Genomic DNA, 24,590 nt, shown 5'->3' with positions numbered 1-24,590 from the left:
TAAACCATTCTGATCTCAATCAGAATGCGCATCTTCCGCGCCGCTCTGGGATTCCTCTTGCCCGGAGGGTGGCAGCCCTTGCGGGGTCTTCCCAGCCGGGCACCTCCCTCTCCCGCTCATCCTCCTCCCTCCCCCACAGGGCCAGGCCAGGGCCAGGCCTCACGGACCGGGCTCCCGGAGGCTGGGGTCACGCCCTCTGTGAGACGGGTGACCAGACCCTGGTCCTCTCTCGGGGACGCCCGCGTGTTCCCTGCTGCGGAGCTACAGACTCTTCCTGCTGGGACACGGGTGGCCACGCCGCACTAAGCAGCTGATGCCTCCACGCTCACCTGTCCGCCGGGCCCTGCCCCGGGCAGCTCCCTCCCGAGCACTGTCCTCTCTGGGCACATGCCAAACCCTCGGAGCAATGGGGTGATGTAGGGAGAGCCACATGGACCGTCCACCCTTGTGGACGGCCCTCCGCAGCCTGGCGGGCCTGTAGCAACGCTCAGGTGCTCTGAGAAGCAGAGGGAAGTCCGTTACTGCACTGACACCTGCTCAGCAGCCGCCGGTGGGGACGGGGCTGCGCCTGTCCCGGGAGGGATGTGGGGACAGCCAGGACCACAGCCAGCAACAACGACGGGGTGTGGTTCCCACATTCGCAGCTGCCGGGCTCCAGGGGGCAAAACTGCCCCGCTCTCCTCTCCAAGTCCGCAGGGCCCCCCAGTTCTGTTCGCAGGCCTCAGGGTTGAGGCCCGGGGTCCCTCCTTGAGTCTGCATCATGCTCGGCCCCCTGACATGGGCTCGAGCAGGTCCTCGTGAGGGAGAATAAGGACACACAGTCACCTGCTCTTTGCGGGGTGCGTGCACCCGGCACCCCATTACACCCCGTCTCTGCCGAACGAGGGGACAGGTTCCCCGTCCCTCCTGCCGGCAGCCAGCCAGCCCCTGGGACCCATCCGTGGGCCCCGCCCAAGTCCTCCCCGCGAAAGGCGGCTCCTCGGACGCACCTGCCTCCCCCAGCCTCCTGCTGCCCCCGTGATCTGTCCAGACGTGGGCCGGCTTCACAGGCTTCAAATTCCGTGTGTTTATTTTCACAGCACACACATTACAGGCAGTGCCAGGAAGCACATTTTAAGGGACAAAAGCCCATTACCGCGTCCACCTCTCCTTCACCTGAGTTTTCTGGGGGCTGGACGGCCTCGCTCCGCTTGCGGCGCTCGCTCGGGCTCCGAGCCCCAGGCTCTGCAGCGTCTCAGCCTCGTGCCTCTGGCCTGGGCCACGCCCACGATCCCCGTAACTTTGCATCACCTCCTTGAAAAAAGAAGTGACGACTCGCAGTTGGAAAGATTCTAATGCAAAAGTGGCATCGCTAAAGCCCTGCGAAGCCCAGGTCGCGGTATGCGCCGGCTCAGGAGGGATCAGCCCGGCCCCAGCAGCGCCAGCCCAGGCGCCCCAGGGGCTCCCCGCGGAGTGCCCCTGCAGCTTCGGGGGCAGAGGCCCCCCGCTGCGCCTGGCGAGGCTGGGGTCCCGCTTTGTGCTTCGCGGTGCCCTAGGCCTCCTCCGGGCCCTTGGCGAGGAGCACCTGGGCTTCTCCCCACAGTGGAATCCAGCTCTTGCTTTCCTCAAAGGCCAGCAGTAGGGTCAACAGTTTGGGAGGAAAACCAAAGACAGGGGAAGGGCGGGAGCGGAGGGGATGGAAGGCGGAAACGACAGCCCGGCCGTAGAGACGGGAGTGTGGGCGGGCGCCCGGCCCCTCCATCCCCTCCCCCCAAGCCATGCGTGTCCTGGGCTGAGCACCGGCCCTGGGAGCAGCCCCCCACTCATCCTGTGGACAGACTGAGTGGGAGACCCCGAGGCCAGGGACAGAAAGAGCCCTGGAGCATCGCCTCAGTCATCCCAGGACGGGCTGCAGCTCCAAACAGAGCAATCTGACCCCTCCCCTGTGTGTTTCCATCCCCCTGCCCATGTTTATCCCCCATGGCAGGAGCTCCATTAGCCCCCCATGACCGGTGTCTCCCAGGGAAAGACAAGCCACTTAACTGTTGTCAAATTCAGTAGGAGACGCTGGGGGTGCCCACCCTGCCCCTCCCATCCCGAGCTCCCTGCTGGGTGGGCAGCCTGAGCTGGGCCGGGGCTGCCTTGAGGGAAGTCTGACAGAGAAGCTCAGCTCAGGAACCTGCCTGCCAGACAGACAGCCTGGTGCAGGACAGAGCCCCCATCGGGTTCCCCCACATCGGCTCGGAGCCTGAGCTGGTGAGGGCCAACGTCATCAGGTCACCCCGATCCCCAAACCCACAGCCTGATGCTTCAACAGCCCCAAGGGTCGCCCACACTCCTTCTAACTCAGCTGGATCTGTGGCACCTGCAACTAGGAGTCCAGCCTCCCCGTGGCCAGCCAGTGCGCACAGCCCAGAGCAGGGGCGTCCGTGCAGGCGCAGTGCAGTCCCACAGCTCAGAGACCCCTGTGTGTGCCACACCCCTAGGAGCGTGGAGCCCAGCCAAGGGGCTGGTGGTGCCCACGCTCCACAAACCACCCAGGGCCAGACAACACTGAGAAGAGTGGCAGTGTTCTCAACAGCACTGCAAGTCCTGAGGAAGGGCCGGCATGACCCCGAGAGCCGGGAAGCCCCCCAGGAGGTGTGGCCGGGAGGGGCGAGCCCGGGGTGAGGGGCAGGGGAGCAGCAGTTCCCCTCTTTGGGGCACCGATGGGACGGCAGTACCGAGCGCGTCCTGGAGCAGGTGGGTGAGCCCGCTGTTCCTGTTGGGACGTGGCCTCTGCCCGCCGACAGCACCCCCAGGACGTCTGCGAGGGCCGCCAGGCTCCAGCTGATGCACGAAGTCTCCCTCAGGGCTGATCCCGTCGCTCCAGACACCCTGGGAAAGTGGAGGATTTACATGAATTCAGGGCGACATCAAGATGAATCAGAAAAGCAAAACGGAGGCTTCTTGGGAAGAGAAGGTGGAGGAGACCCTGCGTCCCCCTGGTGTCCCTCGCTGACAGCCATGCAGCGCCAGCAGGGGAAGCTTTCAGGGGAAACAGGCTCCTGTCCCCGCAGGTCGCCCGCGGGGAGCAGTGTTTGGATTGACACGCAGGGTCTCAGTGCTGAGACGGCACCAGGAGGATGGGGCTGGGATTTAGAGGGCATCTGGGAGGGGACAGCGGGCCTGGGACCCCCGTCCACTCACGGTCAGGACCCTTCGTCCCCAGGCCACCCAGGGGAAGGCTTCCCGCTCTCACCCGCGCACTCGCTGCCCGCCAGGCCCACCAGCCGCAGCTTGGCGTGCACATGCTCCCAAACATGGGTTTGGGTTCCAGACCCTCCGAATATGTGGCTGCAGTTCCTCCCCAGGGCTCTGTGCGATGCCCAGAGCCTACAGGTGCGCGGATTCTGTCCTTCGCACGTGGCTTCCTATTACAGGCAACTGACTGGGTGCAGATGGCCGCTCGCTGCTGCCACGGGAGGAGCGGCTGTGGTAGAGGCACCGCGGTCAGCAGGTGAGATCTGGAGGAGTTGGCAGGCGCTGCGGTGGCCGCCTGCGCGGCCGAGCTGCGGACCCCGCCACGAGCGTCACGAGCCCCACCGCACTGTGGGCGGATCCCGAGGGTGCTCAGAGCGCACGAACGTCCCCGAGGGACCGGGGAGGCCCGCCTGCACGTCAACCTCTAACTCTCCGCACAGAGACCTCGCATACAAGCTAAGCGTACCCAGCTCAAGAAAGCAGCATATCTTAGACAAAATTAAACCTCATAAATCAGATTTTTACTGTTATGAGGCCTAACTGCCTTATTGTGTCTCTAACTGCTTCATCCGGAAATAATCAGCTGTTTTGGAACCAAATGGAGGTTCCCAGTCTTTTCAACATCAAGCGTTCTTTTAGGTACGGCACCCTCAAGAACCTCAAGACTTTAAAATACTTTGTCTATCAAATCAAATTTATGAAATAAAAATGTAATTTACTTTCCTGTTTTAATTCATGAGATATGACAGCTAAGTAGAACTTCTGATCTTCAGGAGACAATATTTTGATCATATTGTCTATTAGTCAAAAGCTGACAGTTTTGGATAACTTGTGTAAACTTACCGTGATTTCCTTTAGGCTTTTTCAAGCGTTAGAAATAGCTGGCAGACCCTTCCCTTGATAACTTCAAGACCGCAGGACTCGGGCAGCATGACCCTGACCCTTTATCCCTTCTCCTGCCTGTGTGGTCAGTCAGGTGACCCCCCCCCCCTTGGAGCAAACCTGATTCATGAACATGGATTTAAGAATGCGGGGCTCTGAAGAGAAGATCTAATTAAGAAGAGGAGCTGTGCTTTTTCACAAGAGGATTCCTTAGTGTATTCGGTAAAATACTGATATGACCAGTGGAACCCAAGGATACTGTGCTTAACTGAGTGACCTCGGGCAAGTCCTGTGACTTCTCCACACCTGTTCCCTCAGCTGAGCTGCGGGGATAACACCTGTCCCATCAACTCTTAATGAAGATATTCTAAAGAATTAATTAATTTGTTTTCATTGTGATTTTAAAAGATCACTTCTAAAGCAAACTGAAAATTGTGAGCCACACACTAAGCAGTGAAACACAATGGACCTTCTCTCTGGGAGAGCGCCAATTCGGATGACGCAGCCGGTTCTCCGTGGGGCCCCTTGAACGTGCAGTTGTTCCCAGAGCTTGGCACCTGGACTACTCACTCGTAGGTCAGCCCAGAGACCTCCTTCCCCTCCTGGGTTGTCGGCACCTGCGGCTCCACCCCAGACGCCTCTCGACACCTGTCGTTGGCCAGGACGTCAAAAATGTCATTGTTATAAACTTCCACTATGGAAACTTCCACTTCGGAAACTTCCACCTCGGGGCTCCTTGACAGATCTTCTGAAATCAGCCTGGAGGAGGGGCAGGGAGGGACACACAAGAGACTAAACCATCGGAGGAACTTAGATAACCCCGTGGAGAAAGCGGTTAGAGAATGATTTCAACGAGAGACAGTCCTGGAAAATGAGCAGCTAACCTCATGATTCATGAGCACAGGGCAGCATCTCACTAATCAAGACCATGCAGGAAGAAGGGAATGTCCTCCTTAAATTGCAGAGAGAAATAACTGTCTTGGGAATACAGACAGTTTTATCTGAGTTGTATCTAAATCAATGATTTCAGCATTCGGATTCTAATCACACTCTATAAAGATGCTTGAAGAGCCCACAGCCTTGATTCAGAAGTCACCACACCCGAGTTTAATCCCACCCAGAAGCCCAAAGCAAGCTGCAAAGTCTTTGAGCACTGGTCCAGCAACTGGGCTTGTTGATTTTAAAATCTGTTCTGTTTCAGGGGAGATTGAGTCCATGGAACTGAGTCAGTTCCACTGGTATAGCGCCTTCCAACTAAGCCCTGACCATGACCTCTCTAAAACCCACCCAGGCTCTTAAGAAAACAACCACACATCTTATTTTGTTTCAGGTTTTAAAGTACTACATGCAGATTGCAGATCAGTTTAAAAATAAAGACACTACACACTTAGAGCAAAACCCCAGAGTCCTACCCCAGGGAGAAGTGACCCTGACCCTGGGTTTCCTCCCCGATGCCCACGTCCCTGCTTTGTCCCTTTGACAGACAACCCAGTCACCAAGAAACAAACAATTTCATCTTGGACACTTGCCCAGCAAAGCCAGTCTGATTTTGACTACTGTGCTTTTTCTTGTCCATAAAGACATTCTGAGCACTGGCCTGGACGGGTCCTACTCAACCATTGCTGGGTTGGGTTTTTCACCAGCATCCACAAGAGAGCTATGGATAAAATGAGCCATTAATGTCTTCTAATGATAATTAAGAAAATTAGGGGCTTCCCTGGAGGTGCAGTGGTTAAGAATCCGCCTGCCAATGCAGGGGACAAGGGTTCAAGCCCTGTTCCGGGAAGATCCCAGATGCTGCAGAGCAACTAAGCCCGTGTGCCACAACTACTGAGCCCATGCGCCACAACTACTGAAGACTGCATGCCTAGGGCCCATGCTCCGCAACAAGAGAAGCTACCGCAATGAGAAGCCCACGCACCGCAACGAAGAGTAGCCCCTGCTCGCCACAACTAGAGAAAGCCTGCGCACAGCAGTGGAGACCCAGTGCGGTCAAAAATAAATAAATTAATTTTAAAAAAAGAAAATCAAAAAGACGACAATGAAAGAAAAATAAGCTAAATTCTCTGATGAAAATAACTGCTAGCAAAGAGTTCAGATTTGGGTTGTTCTCAGCACTGGGGTTTGCTGAGAGCACTGTAAGAAGAGTATCTGTCTGAAAACTGAAAAACCGAGGTGCACTAAGCTACAGATAGTACATCCCCTCTGCCACACGTTAGGAAAAATGCACCCAGAGCCCCTCTTAGCACTCGGCTCCATCCCTCCAAAGGGCCCCAAACCTGAATTACATTTCTTATCTATACAATACTGGGGGGCTAATTGGAAAGATTTTTCTTCCATTAAATTAAGTACTTGATTTGCTTAATGCATTGATTCATTCGTCACACAAGTATTACTCAGTTACTGGCTAGATTCTGGGAACAATGTTGAAACTAGTCTTCATTCTTGGCTTTGAAGAAACAAAGTGTTTAGTAGGCAAACGATTCCAAAATAGTGTGATACATTTTATATAAAATACGCAGAGGCTCCCGTGAGACGCAGGTCAGGTGCTGAGCCCAGAGTCAGGGTGGAGGGAGGTGGCGGGTGGATCACAGTCCCCGCCAACGAGCACCCCCTCCAGGTGTCCTCGGCCACTTTCGTCCTGTTCATCTATTCCTGCCCGGGTCCTCCTGGGTCCTGGTTATTTGTCTGTGTCTGTTCTAGACACCTTGAGGGCTGAATATGATCACGTGTGCCTGCAGCGGTGTCTAGCAGGTAGAAGAGCCTTGTAAATGCCGTGGTTAAGATGACAGCCGAGGTCACCGGAGAAGACGCAGGCCAGCAGCCAGGTTCCCGAGGACGCAGGAGAGGGTGTTAGGCAGAAAGAACCCCAACTAGAATTTTGCTTTATTGAAAATGGCAGGGGAATTCCTTCCTTTGGCCCCCTTAGCAATTTAAGAGTAACCGTTTTTAAGGTAAAGCGTTCATATAAACATCCTCTGATACCGATGCCCGAGGTTATTATGGTTTTGTGCTGCATCATGAGTTGGGCACAAACTGACCCACGAATACGGCTGCACGCGTTCCTTTCTGGATCTTGTCCACTTGTGATTAGAAAACAAAGAGGTAGAAAATTTTCCATGTTTGGACTATCATTCTCATTTTGCAAACGACAGTGAGGACTGGGGAGGTAAGCCTCGCCCGTGGCCTCAAACACGGAAGAACAGAGTCAAAATCCCGTCTGAAGGCTCCGAATGCTGTAAGACACTGAGCTCTATGGGAGCACCTGTCACAATTTAAGTTATCATTTCATGCCCAAGACTCAAAACATGAATAAACCCACTGTGGAAATGAGGTGACTTAATAATGTGTCAGTGTGATGTCCCTATTTGGTGAAGCTGTGTGTCCATCTCTAGAGAGGCTGACTGTCCAAGTGCGGTCCTAATGGATCTCTTTCCGGACGCCTTCAGCAGCCTCGGTCCCGCCCTGAGTCCTTGGCCTCTGTTTGCTGTCCCCGTGGACAAGCTCCAGAACCAAATACACATGACCTGTACGTTATTTGTCTGCAAATCCAGATTGGTCTGGAGCAGACTGTAAGCAGGTGCACAGCTCACACCAGGAATTCAATGAAGGAACACTCTGCCTGCCTGCCCCCTAGGGTCCCCAGCACAAGACAAGAAGACGGCAGTCATGTGAGGCTCAGGGGAGGATGCTCTAACTCCCCACTATTCTGGCCCCGTTTCTGACCTGCGTTCTTCTTTCTATCGCCTCATCTCTCTGCTTCTGGGCCTTGAAAATATGCTTAGCAGGGAGGTCAGTTACCAGTCAATGCTTTGATACCTGGTACCAGCCATGCTGCTTCTGCTGGTCTGGACAGTTGTGAGTGTTACCAGCGCAGGTGCCGCTCAGAGCAGGCACTTTAAATGTGGGTAAGAAAATGAGGGCCGGGGAGACGGGAGGAGCACTTCTCCCCAGGACCCCTCTCCGTGACGGACACGACACCATCCTCTCACCCACTACCTATCTCCCCCGTGTCCGTCTTCCATGACATCCAGGAGAGCCACGTGCTGCTGCAGTAGTCCTGCCACATTAGCCCATGGTGCTACCCAACTTCCAGCAAGCATGGCTGTGGCCAGCTGAGGGGTCCCTGGAGAGGGACCAGGTGACACCCTTGGCAAGTGCCAGCGGCTCTGCAGAGAAGTTCTGACTCACACCAAAGCCTCTGTCTCTTGAACCTGAAACGGAACCAAATGCTTCACGTGGTGCCGTGTCCCCACACGAGGGCTTCACCCCTAAATGAGTGACCCCTGTGTCTGTGAGGGCTGCTCTGTTGCCCACAAGCGTCCTGCCCGTGGAACTCAGGCCTGGCCCTCTGCCTTCTCGGGCCGACCAGACAGGCAGGGTCCCCAGGGCTGGCCTCGTCCCAAGCCTTCTCCATGCATTCTGGTGGCCACGCTGAGCACAGCCCTTGAGGGCCTTGTGGCCTCAGGGACTTTCAGGATGCTTGTTACCACAGCAGCAGCTCACCAGTGCTGACGGGTTTGATCTCCTAGGAAACGATCTGATTCTGAAAATCACAAGAGACAATTGGAGAAAAAGAACTACCAAAAATTGGGAAATATTTCACGAAGGTTTTTTTTCAGAAGGGGTTAGTAGAAGTAAATTAACAAATACATCTTTCATGTGCACTAATAATGAAAGAATATTGGTTTGAAGAGGAACCAAAATATCAGGCTTTTGTGGGACTTCTTATGTTTTGGCTCTGATTTTAGGACACAAAAGGATGACGTAAGAAGATATGGAGACAAAACCTGGATTCCAGGGGTTATAGGAGCACAGAGGGCCAGCTGGCTCCACTGAACACCTGCTGCAGGAGACGCCTTCCCTCCAGGGGCTGACAGGCTCTGGGGACATATGGAGCACACGTAGGGTGAGCCACAGCTCTTAGGAAACGGTGAGCAAAAGTGAAGATGAGTTGGGGCTTCCTTGGCTGCACAGTGGTTAGGAACCCGCCTGCCAATGCAGGGGACACAGGTTCGAGCCCTGGTCTGGGAAGATCCCACATGCTGCAGAGCAACTAAGCCTGCACGCCACAACTACTGAGCCTGAGAGCCACACTGAACCCACCCACTTAGAGCCCATGCTCCACAACAAAAGAAGCCTTTGCAATGAGAAGCCTGTGCACCACAACCAAGAGTAGCCCCCGCTCGCCACAACTAGAGAAAGCCTGCGCACAGCAAAGAAGACCCAATGAAGCAAAAAAATTAATTAATTAATTAATTCGTTAATTTTTTGAAAAAAGTGAAGATGAGTATCTCACACCGGGACTCCCCAAGGGCGGGAGGTCAGTGACCAACGGGAGGAGACATTGGCACCACGGCCTCCTGGACCACATGGGGCAACTGTTACTGGTTTTTTCTAGCAGTGACTGTAGTGGGAAAATCGTGACAACAGCAGGGGACGCGCCTCTGTGGCTCCTGGGGCCGCGTTAGCGGCACAGGAGACTCTTCAACGCACGTTCGTTGTCACCCCACAAAGAGGACCAGGTGTGTCTGCTCTTCCCAGGCAGGAAGCAAGGGCAAGCCCATGGCTTTTCACCCTGTCCCCTCCCTGCTCTGTCTTGCATCCTCCACCCTCCCCTGACCGGGGAAGCCGTCTAACTAGAGATCTCCTCGAGAAGGGTTGTCTCGCTGATAGAATTTCGACGTAAATGTGTCATAAGCATTTCTAGCATTTGTGGTAATAACGCCCAGAAGTGAACGCTCGGCCGTTCTGAACGTGTCCCGGTAGAGGATGGGACGTGGACTCCCACACACACAGTCACTCTCACCACCTGCGTCTGTCGTATCTCTGCTCATCCTCACTGCCCGCCCGGTACCTGAAGAGTCCCCCAGAGGCTCTGAGGGTGATGCCCGAGTTGCCGAAGGATTCCGACAGTGGGGCCGGCTCCTCCCTGGAACGCGGGCCCAGCCTGGTGAAGCTCTTCCCACTTCCTGTCTGTCCGGAAGCCATGATGCAAACGTTGTACCTAAAACACAAGCCAGACTTCAGGACAGAAAGACACCCAGTGGGCCTAGTGCCGTGACTGGACTCTGAGCAGAGTGCCACGTGGATGAAACACCTGGACACACTTCCCTTTGAATCCCTGTTCCTCCGTTCCTGAGAAACCGGACCTTCATTTAACTACAACCGTCTTTTGCATAATCCACCCTTGTGGTTATTTGGTTACACGTTGGATTAAATCACACTCATGTTTACACACACACATGCAGCTCAGCGATACCTGTTTCTCGCAGGTGTCTCCACAGTTCCTCATGGGAGACCGCGGCTGGTGCCCGTGCCCTCAGAGCCTCCCCGAGGTGCCTTCCTGAGCCAGGCCCTCCTCCTCAACCCCACTCGTTCGAACTTTTGGAGTTGCCTGAAGTAACCTCATCTTCATAAAATCAGGCTAACTGAAATGTACATGAAACGATATAAAAGTCTGCATATTTTCTTTTGATGTCCTAAAAATATTTTTCCCCATTACATTTATGATTGCCAGCATTGCTGACTACAGTTAAACTTAAGGTTGTGAAGTATTCTTATACTTTGTTTCTCCAAGGGCCTTGGGGTTTTCATTTCAGCCAGACTGTGCCGACACCCTCTCAGTGCCAGGCCGGCCTGCCCACCACAGTCCTACAGTTTGGGGTTATTTTGGTGCAGCTTACTTCACAGAAGACAAGAACAATTGAAGGATCCATAAGTTTTCTTCCATTTGTGCTATTAGCCCAAGACGTCAGTGAGAAGATGGGAAATATCTGAAGTAAGTTTAAGGTACACATTTATATGCTTGGCCGTGAAGCTGCAGGTGATCCTGGCCCACACGTGGCTGAAGCTAAGCCCCGACCCCCTTTCGTGTCTCCTGGGAGATTAAACATCCAAGCACAGGCCCCACCCGAAGAGATTCTGATTCCATTGATCAACCTTTAATTAGACCCCTCCCCTCCTACAGTCAAACAAAGGCTGTGGCTCTGATAAAATGACTTCGAAGAGTTCTGGATGGGTTCTGACCTTGAACAGTGACACGAAAAGCCCTAGAGATCCTGGAGGCCTCTGCCTCCAAGGTTGACTGTTCCCTGAAAAGATGATGGAAACCATATGTGAGGGTGAGAACTGATCAAAGCCTTCTCTGCTACCATACTGTGTTTTTTTCTTCCAGAACTGAAGAGTCTCCAGGTATTTATAACATGACCCCACAGTATTCCACATCTCTTACACCTTCCCTGAGAGATGCATGTGTTTTTGGCGGGGGAGCGGGGGGATGTCTTTGACTGCAGTGGATAAATGAGCTCTTAAAGGGATCTTTCAAACCACTGAGGAATGCAGAGAGGAATGAACTGGCCCAGGACTTAAAATATGCCATCTGTTTCATATTTATCATGGAAAAGGCAACTCAGGCAAAGATCATTTTAACCACGATGCCATTTTTTATTTCTGGAATCTGCTTAATTAGATGCCTACTTAGGAAAAAAGAGACAGAGAGAGACTCCTATCATTTGCAATGGAAGAAATTTTGTCAGATGGACATTGAAAACCCCAATATGCCAGAGGAGGGGCCGGGTAGGTGTGTGCAGTTGACAACACGCGGTTTCTGTGCTGACCTGACCTCTGGGTTCGCGAGCCTTCCCTGCACCCCGTGATGTCAGATGCTGCAGCGCTGTGGTTGGATCCAGCCCTATAATTACAGCTCCCATTTTGTTGGATTTGGCTGTGCTGGACAAACACAAATGCATCTCCTTCAGGACGCTTGATGTCAACTTCTCTGCCAAACCGAGATTCTTCAAAATACCCCAAAGTGGAAAGTCTTGGCTTATTGTGTGTCAGTTAAGTCAACAGAGCTGTGCACTTTACTGCTGAAAAGTGACCCTTATTCCTAGGTCATGGCCACTGCCTTGGAAACCAGTAGTAGTCTCCATGGGGAAAGGCTCCTTCCCACAGGGATGAGCCCTTGATCTAGTGTCAACATTGTTAACAGACTTTAGAAGAGCCTGAAACGTACAAAGAATCCCAGAGAGAAGAAGGCTGTTGCCATCTCAGTCTTAAGGCAGCACGTGATGCAACTGAATGATCATCTGGACCCAAGGCATATGTGTTCCTTTAACAATTATTCCTCAGATCGCGTTTACGCCTCCTCCTAGGAGAAGGGCTGTGGAGGCTGGGCTGTGGGTCTGCTCTACACGTACATGAAAGGCTCAGATGCTCATGTTCAACTCTCGTGTGTAGCATGAATGAAATCTACTTACATCTACATGTAGCTGTGTTAATTGGCCTCAGAAATATTTTAACTCACCCATCTAAGGACGTCAGAAGGGGACACACATCCTCAAACACCATGTTCTGAGGTTCTGCTGGACCATAAACTCTGAGAGGCAAAGTGAAAATGATGCATTCTTGGAAGAAAAAGATATGTACATTACTATCCAAATACAGAAACCTGAGAAACAAAATACCCTTGTGTACTTCTCACGTGAACCCCAACACAGTCAAGATTCATACTTTTTATTTTTTTATTTTTTTTTTTTGCGGTACGCGGGCCTCTCACTGTTGTGGCCTCTCCCGCTGCGGAGCACAGGCTCCGGACGCGCAGGCTCAGCAGCCATGGCTCACGGGCCCAGCTGCTCTGCGGCATGTGGGATCTTCCCGGACCGGGGCACGAACCCGTGTCCCCTGCATCGGCAGGCGGACTCTCAACCACTGCGCCACCAGGGAAGCCCAAGATTCATACATTTTTAAACAATGAAAGATTAATTTTATTACTTTTCAAGCTAACAGAGGTTAAGAAAGAATCAAAATTGTTTCCTCTGCTGTAAAAATGTAATAAGCATAAGCAAAGTTATAAATGCTTGCAAAGCAGAAAGAAAAAGCAAGCAAGAAAAAAAGAAAGGATACCATATAATTATCCCATAACTAAATGAGTTCCACTTAAGTGGGGCCAACAACAAGGATGTAAAGCTCATACTCCGGCAATATGTGACGTGTAATACTGAATTTTTATGTTCAAGCTCTTAAAAGTATTGTTCTCCTAGGCCCCAGGTTGGTTCAGCCGAGCATTAATACACAAAATGGGACTGGAATGTCGGCTATGACAGGGACAGTCTGTGTGTTTATAAACATGTACAAACAAACCCAAGTAGGAAGTGGCTTCCAGAAACCATGGCTCATTGCAGCGTGAAACAAGATGGGAACAACGCCCCAAGGGCAGAGGCAGCGATGGGCCGCCCATTGCTGACAAAGCCACAGCGTGTCATGTGTGAATCGAATATACTTAGATTTTAAGCTTAGTTTTCTGAAATACAGGTTTTTACTTAACTGGAACCAAACTTTTCTTTCATTTTCAAAATGTGTCTTAATGCTCAGCTGAGCCAGATCATGTCTAGAAGCAGGACTGATTTTAAACTTGAAGGGCCTTCCTTATACAATGCTGCTTATTATACATGATGAGGAGGGCTTTTTTTTTTTTTTTGCCACGCCACGTGGCATGCGGGATCTTAGTTCCTGACCAGGGATTGAACCCGCGCCCCCCGCAGTGGAAGCGTGGAGTCCTAACCACCAGACTGCCAGGGAAGTCGCCGAGGAGGACATTTACAACAAGAGGGACAGGGCTGAACTCTTAAATTAACTTTTCACCAAAAAAGTCCCACCAAAATACAAAAGCAGGAAGAACAGTGAATGAGTCCAATCTGTGCACCACCAGCTCCTACAACCACCGACTGTCCCCAGCCTCACCGAACAGCCACACCACCCCGGAGCCCTCTGAAACTGACCTCAGGCCCAGCTCGTCCGTAAACGTTCTGTATGCATCTCTAAGGGATGATGACTCCTAAAAATCATCGCAGTGTTACCATTGTCACGCTTTTACAAATTAACAGTAATTCCTTTATATCATCCAAGATGAGGGTAGTGTACACATTTCTCCAGTTCTCTAATAAGTTTATTTTTCCTGTCAGTTTTTTTAAGTTAATTTATTTTATTTTATTTTACTTTTTATTTACTTTATTTTTGGCTGTGCTGGGTCCTCGTTGCTGTGCGCGGACTTCTCATTGCGGTGGCTTCTCTTGTTGCAGAGCATGGGCTCTAGGCGCGTGGGCTTCAGTAGTTGTGGCACGTGGACTCAGTAGTTGTGGCTCGCGGGCTCTAGAGTGCAGCCTCAGTAGTTGTGGTGCACGGGGCTTAGTTGCTCCGTGGCATGTAGGATCTTCCCAGACCAGGGCTCGAACCCATGTCCCCTGCATTGGCAGGTGGATTCTTACCCACTGCACCACCAGGGAAGCCCTTCCTGTCAGTTTTTAAGAATCATTGCAGCTGGTTGAATGTCTTCATAGATATTCAGGAGTAGCAAACTTTTTCTGAATAGTAAATATTTTAGGCTTTATGAACATCTTACTTAAAGAGACACTGGAGCCTTTCTCAACAACAGGAAGAAAAGGTGGCAGGTCTGCCACTGTACCACTACTCAACATGGTACCAAGTCCTTGTTAGCTAACTTGGGACATGAGGATCACAAAGCAGATGGAACCACTGACTGCTTAGAGATGATATGGCCGGATATCTGGGCAATCCAAAGCCAAATGATGAAGAAAATTACCAAATCAACAACAGAATTTAGTAAAGTAGCAGGTTGTACAATTCATGTACAAAGCCCAATAACATTCATATATACAAACAAAATGAGTTCCCTGATATAATGGAAGAAAGACTGTATACATGACAGGAAAAAAGAAAATAAAAAACCAAGGTGTAGATTTTAATAAGAAATGTCTAAATCTTTTATGAAGAAAACCATAAGCCACTCCTGAAAGACACATAATTCAACTCAATGAATGAAAAAGTATGCAGCACCATGTCCTTGGATATGAAGTCCCAACATGAAGATGTTAGTTTTTCCAAAGCAGCTTGTAAACTGAGCTGAATGCCCCCAAAATACCACATATACTCTCAGTGTTTTTCTGAAGCTAGACAATTTGATTATAAAACTTATTTAGCAAAATCAAAGAGCAGAACAGAGAGGAAAACCCTGGGGCAAGAGCAGTGGGGACGTGGAGCTTGTGGTGAAGCCCACGCTTCGGGGAGCATGGTCAGGGCACGTGGTGAATAGACAGACCCTGGGGCAGAAGAGAAAATTCAGAAACAGATACAACTGCAAAGAGCAGCATACTCTCCGATAAAGGGGACATCCCAGGTTAGGGGAAAAGACGTGTTTTAATGCGTGGTACTGAGGTAACTGGATAGACACATGAAAAAATAAAACTGGAACCATTCCTCATACGGTTCATTCCAAATGGGTCATGAGATTTGATTAATGTAAGAAACCGGGTCACCACAACTACTAAAGCACACAGGTATATTTGTCTATTACCTGGCAGCCTTTGTAACTACAGTTATGTTAAAGGGGAATAAAAGACTTTTGCATGGCTGAAAGATATCAGAAGCAAAGAAAAAAATACAAGTGACAAACTAGGGAAAATAGCTGCAACTTCAACCACTGACAAAAGCTTGATTTCCCTAATATATCAAGTGCCCCTAAAAATAGAGAAGTAAAAATTTAAAGTATAATAGAAAGAGTATCCCTTATATTCCTTAAATTTCTTATATATTCCTTCTATTAGAAATCCTTTCTATATTTTTATAGGAAAACAGCTAGAGATATGAAGAGTTCACAGAAAAAAAAGAAATGCACCTAACTCAACCATGTGAAAGGACATGGGGTCTGACTCAGAAGGGAAGCCATGGAGAGATGTCATTTCTCGCCACAGCCGGCAGCCATCCGAAGGCCGACAACGGGCCCCCGGGGGAGCAATGGGGAAGCGGGTTCTGACAGGTGAGCTAAGCAGGTAGAGGAAAGGCAGGCCCAGGTGGCCAGGGGAGGACGGCCCTTTCTCTCCTTCTCTCCCTGGCTGCTCTCGGCCAGCTGACTGTGGAGACACAGTGGCCAGCGTACCTGCATCTCTGTGCTCAGCCCTGCGTCCTGGGCTCCCCGGCACGGTCCCCACATGCAGCTTTGACCGTGGGGACTATCTTCGCCTTACCTGTGCCCGTCGTACCTAATAGGGTGTCTTGCCCATAACCGGGGGTCAGTCAACACTTGAACTTGAACGACTACACGTAGAAATGACTACAAATATGTTGGTAGATACATCACGGCCTAACCACACACAGTAAAAGAACACAGCCAAGAGGCCTCCAGCTGCCCGATACACAAATTATACTCAAAACAATAAAAGTGACTTATTTTTCCCATTGCATTTTGGGTCAAATCCTGTTACTTTTAGTTTGCTTTTTTTAAAAAAATAATAATATTTTATTCTGCTTACAAGACCACTTTCTTCTGACCATGGAGCCATTTATAGTTTCCCAAGTGGTAAAGCCTGTGCTTTCCCCTGCACCCACATTTACTTTTAAAAAGGAGTTAAGTGCTGAAACAGTTGAGATTTTCCTTCAGAACTGAAATAAAATATTGTGACATTTACTACTTCCATAAAAAGCTGTTAGAAAATAAACAGCGTGTGGTTTGCTAAGACCCACATGCTCCACCACCTGTAAAGTCAGCTGATCCTGAGTCCCGAGACTCCAGAATCAGCCCTGAGTGTGGAGTTAAATTTCAGTTTTTCCTCTCACCTAGTTGTACAGCAAGTTACACACATTCCTTCCTTCCTCTTTGGGCTCAGCCCAAGCTCCACAGTGAGGACCCTCCCCTTCAACCTGAACCCTGTGCATGGCCACTGAGACGCCCACCAAAGAGGATGCTCCCGTCTCAGCTGACGGAGCTGGTGCCCCCTCCCCGATCCCCAGACGGGGCGGGTGACCACTGGCGCCTTCCCCGCCTGCAGTGGCCCCGCCGCCATCTCCTCCTCTGTTGAGAGCTCGGCCACGGGCAGCTGTGGGAGTGGATGCGGCCACATTTGGACACTGCAGGGTCTCCTGGTGCTAAGTGCTGGTATCCCCAGAGAGGTGACCCTTTGCTGTCTCAGCATCAGAGGTAAGATGCTCCGGGAATCATTCCTTGGCCGCATGCGGTTGTTGACTCAGCCTTGACTTCATCTGAAGCATCGTGATTGGTCCCCTTTCTCCACACCTGCTAAGGGACCCGTTCGTCCACCACCCAGGCTGATGCAACGGCCCCTGACCATCCCCCAGCTGGTCACTCTGTCCCAAGCCTACGGCCCTTCTAGCATACTCTTGACATTGCTCCCATGGAGGTATTTCCAAAATGTAAATTAAACAAGGAGGGAGTGGATGAAGTCACTGGGGCTGGAGAGAGAGGTTTGAGGAGGAACGAGTGACCCAGAGTGTGTCACCATGGGGTCACTTAGGTCCTGATGGCAAGTGACCCATTGGATATGTCCTGGGAAGTCCTCTGCTAGCATAATGGGCACCCTGAGTCCCTTCAGTAGGGCGGATGGGGGTGGACACCAGTCACGGCGGCTTCAGCAGTGAGGGAGAGGTGGTCTCTGTGATGCGGGCCTTCGACCATGGCACAGCCGCCGAGATGGCCTCCTCTGATGGACACACGGAGGTGTGGGTGCCTGGGTTCTAACCCACTTACCAGGGGAGTCACTGACTGAGACATTGTCTCTCCATGGAGCCCTCATTGGACGCCAGAATCTGTTTCAGGAGGTGTAATCCAGATATGACGCCAGCGATGTCCCCTAGGGCGGAAGGAACTCTTACATCCTTCCCGCTCCCAGACTCTGGAGGAAAGTGGGGGAGGAGAGCTCAGACGCTCGCCAGGACCGAGGCTCTGACGCAGGGGAGAGGCCCGGGCCGCGACTGCGGCTCCTGGACCTGGAATCTGTCCGCCAGCCCGGGTCCCGCCCCCTCCACCCACCACCCCCGGGACATATTTTCCTTTTTCTGTTGCCTGATTATGGGGCCGCTCTTTTAACATCAGGCCAAAATGTAACCCTGAGGATGAACTGCCCGGAACACACACCCCAAAGGGTTTTACTGATGTCCTCAAACGCCTACGTTTTAACCATAAAGAAACACAAGCGAAAAATGCTAAGGTTTACAGTGTCTCACCCAAAAGCTCAAGGGACACCATATGAGGAACATACAAAGCCATAAAAACAAGCCTGAATCCAAAATCTCCCTACAGCCGTTTAGAATGTCATCTCACAGTACGATCACTAGATTTTAAACAACGTCTGAGATGATTCCAAGAGCAGAGCTTAATCTTCCAAACACAGCTTCAATGTTCTCCCTGCCTGTGCACATCCCACAAACAAACAAGAGTCTTTCCCTTGGCCTTTTAGAGTAACTCCCTTTTATCAAAATCCTCAGGCTTTTGACCGCTAGAGATCCTTCCTTTCAGGATGCACCTGGGCTGTGCAGAGCCATGGGTCCGGACACCGGGGTTGGTCTCCAGAACTCACTTACAGCCTCCGCCTCACGGAATGGCTCAGATGGGGTAACACAACAGGGGTGCCTGGCTCAGAGCCAGTAATCAATGAAGGTTATTTCCCTTATGCTGAGCTGCTTTATCGTCTATTTTCTTATTTGTATCCAATTCCCTAGGAAGCTTTCAAAGCATCTGGGGCATAAAATTCTTTGCCATCAACTCAGTCATCGAGTTTTAGAGCTAAAAGTAAACTTTAATCCAAATCCTACATTTTCCAGAAAGAAATCTGAGGCCAAGCGGAGGTAAGTGAACCACATTCAGAAGGAAAGCCCAGGCCTCTGGTTCCCCTGCAGGTTCTCCCCAAACCCTGCCTCTCTCAGGCTGTCTCAGCATTTTCTGAGCCTCGGAAACCTCCCTCCCCAAGGTCAGCGGGCCTCAGTCATGCCCTGGTCCACGTGCAACAGGGAAAGTTAGCCTCCACCTTCCCGGGGGCGGGGCGGAGCGCTGTGTGACGTCACAGCAGATATCGGAGTCCTCCCTTCGCTGCAGTCAGCACTCGTCACCACCTTTGGGGATGCATGTCCTTCTCCTGTGACAGGCCCTGAGTTTGCAGACCTAGAGCGATGATCCCCTCCTAGGAGGGGACGTCCAGTACCAAGGCCCATAGAAGACGGCCTCCATCGTGTCACTGCGCCTTTGCTGGGCACCTGCACTGGTATGGATAAGTCTCCGCAAAGCCAAGCTGAGTATAAAAACTCAGTCCCCCGCAGAATACAGCTAAAAGCAACCAATGACTTCTTGCGAGCCAATACAGACAGGTCCATACCGGGTGATGGATTCAGAGAAGTTTGGACATTATTAAAATAAATATGCAAGCACAGACTTTGAATCACCCTAAATCTCCACATTAAAAAACAGAGCGACCAGATGGTAAAACGAAAGACCCACGATATTTACTATAAAAGTGAGTGACCTGCAGACCCCGAGCAGGTGGGGAGGTGGTGGCTGGACGTGAGGTCGCGGTGAACCCACAACAGCAGCAGGGTTCTCCCTGAGATGGCAGTTCCAATGGGGTGGGACTTGGAGCAGCTCCCGTTGGGCAGAGATGGACGATTCGGACACCAGGACTACCGCTGTGGATGAAAACCCACCAATACACTCCGATCCACAAGATCATAATGATGCTCAACAAAAAACTTCCCTGGTGGTCACTGCAGGAAGCCAGGAACCACCTCCTTGTTTGAAAGCTGACCAATAACCGGGGAAGGGTGGCGCGTCGTCCCACCGCCCCTGGGTGACGGCGCTGCTGGAGGACCAGGGCGTGGGGAAGCAGCTCCTTCAGAGGTTCCAGGGAGAGGTGACAGGACCACATTGGCACGTTTTGCAGCCTCGCTGTTGACGCCACCACCAGAGCCACCACCTTCCCCCTCGGGGTTGAACCCGGTCCGGCCAAGCCTTGGGGTCCAGCTGCCACTCCGCGATGCCCAGAGGACACGTCGAGCGGCAGCAGGGACACGTCGTCAGCATCACGGGGACGGTGCGAAACCCCCAGGTCCTGGGCCCCGACTGCTCCACAGACAAACCGTAGGGGAGAGAGGAGAGGGGCGAACCAAAGGCCAAGAAGACTTAAGGACTCAACCTGAAAGCGAGCGAGACTGAACCGTGGTGTGTGGGGAGGTGCCCTCGGTCAACAGACCACAAGGATCTGAAACCGGGCGCGTCTTACCAGGTCCACGCGGTCTCCACCCCGTTCCCCAGCAGCCAGGCCGGGTCACACACATCCTCCTCCCCGGAACTGGCTCACCCAGCGTCCAGTGCTCATGTGGGCCTTCCCACCACCAGCACGAGTCAGCAGACAGGTGCTTCCACGCTGCAGACCGTGGCAGGAGCGGGACCCCTCCCGGGGTGGCCATGAGAACAGACACCAAACCGAAGCCATTTGCACCAGGACCTGTGACCACCCAGTGAAGGGCACAGAGCGGGGGTGCCCAGCCGGGTTGTCTGTCTTGGTTTGTTGGCACTTTTCCACATGTCCCGTGAGTGTGGAACCTTCCGGAAGCCTGTTCCTAGTCTGTGCTCTGGATTCCAGTGGGTGATCCATCTTTCGATCTATCGACTGCTCTGCGTGTCCACCGTCACCCTGTGCACCTCAGCTCGGAACGACGGGCAACCTGCCGCTGGGGGTGTTTACATCTTTCTTCCTCTTGTTTCTGAACTTCTGCCTAACGGGCAAATCCACTTCACTAGTTGGTTCTCGTCTTTGGGAACACGATGTCTGTCACCTTACAGCTGCTACGTGTAGGACGGGCGGCTGGGGCTCTGCCCGGAGCACCCCTTTCACTCATGGCTGGTTCTGCACTTGCATCCCTGTCCTCCTCAGGGCCAGGAAAGTGACACCCACTCCCTACGTACCCAAATCTACCTCTGCTCACAGCTGCCTGGCTTCAGTTGTAAGGCAAAGACCACGCGTACGGTACCTGACACCAAGTGCCAAAGGATGCTAATACATTTCTTATGATGACCTCAGAATAAAGAGGCTTGCTGTAGCACTGACGACAACCAAGAGGGTTAGTTCCAAGCACAGCGCTCACGATACTCATGTATGGTACACAACAAGCTTCTTTTTAAGTTAACTTATGTAGCAATAGTAAGTAATACTGTTTTACTGCTAAACTAATGAGAGAACACAAGGGATGATGTTCATTTCCTATTGGAGTTTTTTTTAAGCAGCTGGAAGAATAGATTTATTAATATTTTGTGTGTTACTAACACGTTATTATGTAGCTCCTGGATCCTTCTGCTTTCACAGTGTGGTGGTGACCGAGAGGGGACCCTGCGCAAGGGTTCCTGCACGTCCAGCCGTCCTCCCATACCCTCTGAGATCAGGAACATGGTCGGGGGAAGGTCCGTTCTCACAGCTCCACGTGTGTATGTGTGTGCGTGGATCACGGTAACGAGGGCTGAGCAGCATTCCATTGTATGTGGAGACAGATACCACGTCTTCTTTATCCGTTCCCCTGCTGATGGACACTCGGGCTGCTTCCATGTCTCGACTATTGTAAATGATGCCGCTCTGAACACTGGGGTGCAGGTATGTTTTCAAACTAGGTTTTTGCTCTCCCCATACCAAGGAATGGAATTGCTGGATCATATGGTATCTAATATAATTGTAAGTCAACTATACTTCAATTTTTAGAAAGGTAAGAAGGGAAAATGATTCTCAAAAATAGATGCCAGTAGATTTCCACAGTGGCTATGAGGGGACAAGACACCAGACAACACCGGGCTTGCCCATGGACTGTGGTGTCCACGTGGCCTCAGGCCATCCCCTAAGGCTGAGCAGGGCCTCCTAGAAGCTTCCCGACTGCAGCTGTGTGTAGGCTCCTCTGTTCTTCAAGATCCCCGGGTAAGGAAGAGCCACAGATTTCTTCAGAACTGGCATAAAACCTCTTTGCTAATTCCAGTTCTGCTACCAACTAGCTATGTGACCTTGAGCAAGTCGTTTATCTTTTTAAAGTCTCCTTGTCTGCCGTCGGTCAAATGCGCTGGTGTGGAGGCTAGTCCTAGAGGGGCCTTACAATTATATGGTTCGTTGAGCCTGCAGATCTAAAATTTGGGTTAAATTCTTTCATAAAACAAGAAAATATTAGGAACTTTCACTACAGTAAAGGAAAACACTTCCACAGGCATTATGCAAGAGAAGATCATTTCCCGAAACAAACTGGTATAAAACACAGCCCGCGCCACGTGTATGCAGAGCGCTGTGCAGAAGACTCGGCCGAAATGTCTGGAAGAATAACAACGTCCGTCCCTGAACACAGGTGATGAGGGACCGATCCTTTCCGTCAATCTGATGTAAAGATATAAAACAACCACTCAGTAGGAGAAGAAAATGTAAAATACAGAGAATCAGTTTGAAGTAAACTGATGGAAACTGAAACAACTTCTTCCTTAAATCCTTGTAATACCTTAAAAAGAAGCCAAGTCTTTCTCTGCCCACAGTCTGTAAAAGCCATACTTGGTATTACAACAATTTTCAATTCCTCAAGATGGTTCATATTTGAGAAACTAAATCTTGATTCTAGCAAAGTCCCTTTTAGACGTAGAACTTTACAGCAGGACAGAGCAAAGCTTCAACCGTCCTGGAGAAGTAACGTGACAAGAGTCCCACATTCGGCCCGTTTCCATGGAAATCTCTCTGTCACGGTGCGGATGAGACACTCCAGGGCCCTGGGATGAGCCGTGGCATACTGGTTTGCTATGATTTCAAATCCACTTGCTGATGACAGAAATGAAACTGTTTTCCAGAGTGACGTTGTTTTGACCCCGGAATGAAGCTGCTCCTAGAAGTGAGGTGCTTTGCCGTAAGGACGGGGTGAGCTGTGTCAGGAAGCTGTCCTATCATCCTGTCACTCATCCAGCACCCGTGGGGCCCCTGTGGGGGGTTCTTCTCCATAAGAACAGAGGAGGCAGCATCTCTGGGGAGGGGACACTCGGGACCACCCGAGTGTGTCCCTTCTGGGCAGGCGGCCTTTCGCTGAGCCAGCCCCGCAAGACCTCGGGGCACTAGCTCCCGCCCAGGTGAAAGCTGGATCCAGCCACGAGCTCCAGCCACGGGGACGCTGGGTTGGCGGGGGCGGCTGGATCGGCGTGTGGTTGGTGAGGCCGCCCCTCCCAAGAGCCAGCTTCTGGAAAGGCTCACTTCAATCTGCACGTTCTTTCATCCCACTTGCCTGGAACAATGTGTGATCACTCTATCATTTGTTTGTAGTGTGTTACTCCCTTACTGGCTTTTTAAGAGACATTATCCTGTGTGCTATGAGCTTATGAAATTATTTTCATTCCCACAGTGAACCTGGGTTAAGTGAATTATAGGCAAAGACAATCTCAGTCTCTGAGGATAATCTGCCCAGAAACAGAACAAGCTAGAAATGTGCGTTTCATCTTTTTAGTCACTCACGTGGCGAGTGTGTTTGGAGAGGCGTCTGTGCTACACCCCTAGTGGCGTTTTCAGGTGAACAGAAGAGACGTCAGCCTGCCTGGACCAGCCTCAAGATCTGGCGATACAGACAAATTTAACAAAAGAATCATACGAAATACTATGAAGAACCTCAAAGAAAACTACAGACACGGTGAGGCTGCATGAGAGTGTCCTCGTTTGACTGGACACCCGGAGAGGTCTTCCTGAGCCCGTGATGCTTACTGTGAGGGTGGGCAGGTGAGCCCGGTGGGCGGGGGGAGCATCAGGACAGGGAAGGGCGTGTGCTGAGGCTCTGAGGCAGCACCTGGCTTGTCGCGTTCAAGGCCATTGGAGGGACACTCGGGAATTCGTCCTAGAAGGTTTATGTCTGAGGCCCGAGCGAGCCATCCCAAAGGCTCTCACACCAGCCAGGAGTCTGATTAGCAAGCAAGCGGGTGCAAATTAAATGAGAAACGCAAACGGGTAACGCTGACGGCAGTCCCTGGGAACTAGGACCCGGACTCTCCAGCTGAGACTGATTTTATTCACAGGCTGAATCCAAAACGCTGAAGTGTGGAATTCGATTGCACATCGAGATGAAGTGCTGTGCTACACGCCCAGTACCAACGCAAACTCTCTTTAGACTTTTGGAAATAAAAACAACGTGGGAGCCAAGAGCTACAGTGTCACAAAACAGTTCACTTGCGTTCTCAGCAGATTTAATGATATGAAGTCTTTTAACAAACAAGTCAATTAAAGTTAAAAAAACAACTTGGATTCTGCTGATTTTCTAAAACATAATCCAAAATGCCCCAATCAAAAGAAATTTTCTTATCATGATGGGTAAAATATTTTTTTAAACCCTCAAACTTCTGAATTTGAAGATTCCGTGGAAATTTGACAGGGACGGGAGGGCCCATCAGGATGATGAAGATGTAACCAAGCGCAGCAACAGGGATGAGCCTCCACCTCGTGCTGGGGGCAGAGAGGGGAAGGGGGAGGGGGAGGGGGAGAGGGAGGGGAGGGGAGGGGTGGGGGAAGGGAAAGGGGTGGGGAGGGGAAGGAGGAGGGTGGGGGAAGGGGGAGGGGTGGGGCCGATATCCTCCCACTGAAAGCTCCTCGCATTGACCAGGATGCCCTCAGAGCTCAGAAAATGTAGAAAAGGCAGTG

The 24,590-nt window shown here is 51.4% G+C and overlaps 1 protein-coding gene across 1 annotated transcript in view; it reads right to left on the bottom strand.

Moving 5' to 3' along the window:
- Nucleotides 1-1,051: 1,051 nt before the first annotated feature.
- Nucleotides 1,052-24,590, bottom strand: part of KIF25 (kinesin family member 25) — a gene marked incomplete at its 5' end in the record, with an annotated part of 29,617 nt that continues 6,078 nt past the window's right edge. The window contains 5 exons of the mRNA XM_081250756.1: nucleotides 1,052-1,293; nucleotides 2,703-2,856; nucleotides 4,675-4,863; nucleotides 9,962-10,111; nucleotides 12,413-12,484. Coding sequence (XP_081106882.1) covers nucleotides 1,132-1,293; nucleotides 2,703-2,856; nucleotides 4,675-4,863; nucleotides 9,962-10,111; nucleotides 12,413-12,484 — 727 coding nt within the window. The 3' untranslated portion in view covers nucleotides 1,052-1,131. The remainder of the gene's footprint in view (nucleotides 1,294-2,702; nucleotides 2,857-4,674; nucleotides 4,864-9,961; nucleotides 10,112-12,412; nucleotides 12,485-24,590) is intronic.

The sequence above is a fragment of the Mesoplodon bidens genome (genome assembly GCF_964165515.1).
Source record: "Mesoplodon bidens genome assembly, chromosome: 12".
NCBI classification, from domain to species: domain Eukaryota; kingdom Metazoa; phylum Chordata; class Mammalia; order Artiodactyla; family Ziphiidae; genus Mesoplodon; species Mesoplodon bidens.
Note: the sequence above shows the minus strand (reverse complement) of the source record. Positions and strands in the feature narration are given on the sequence as shown.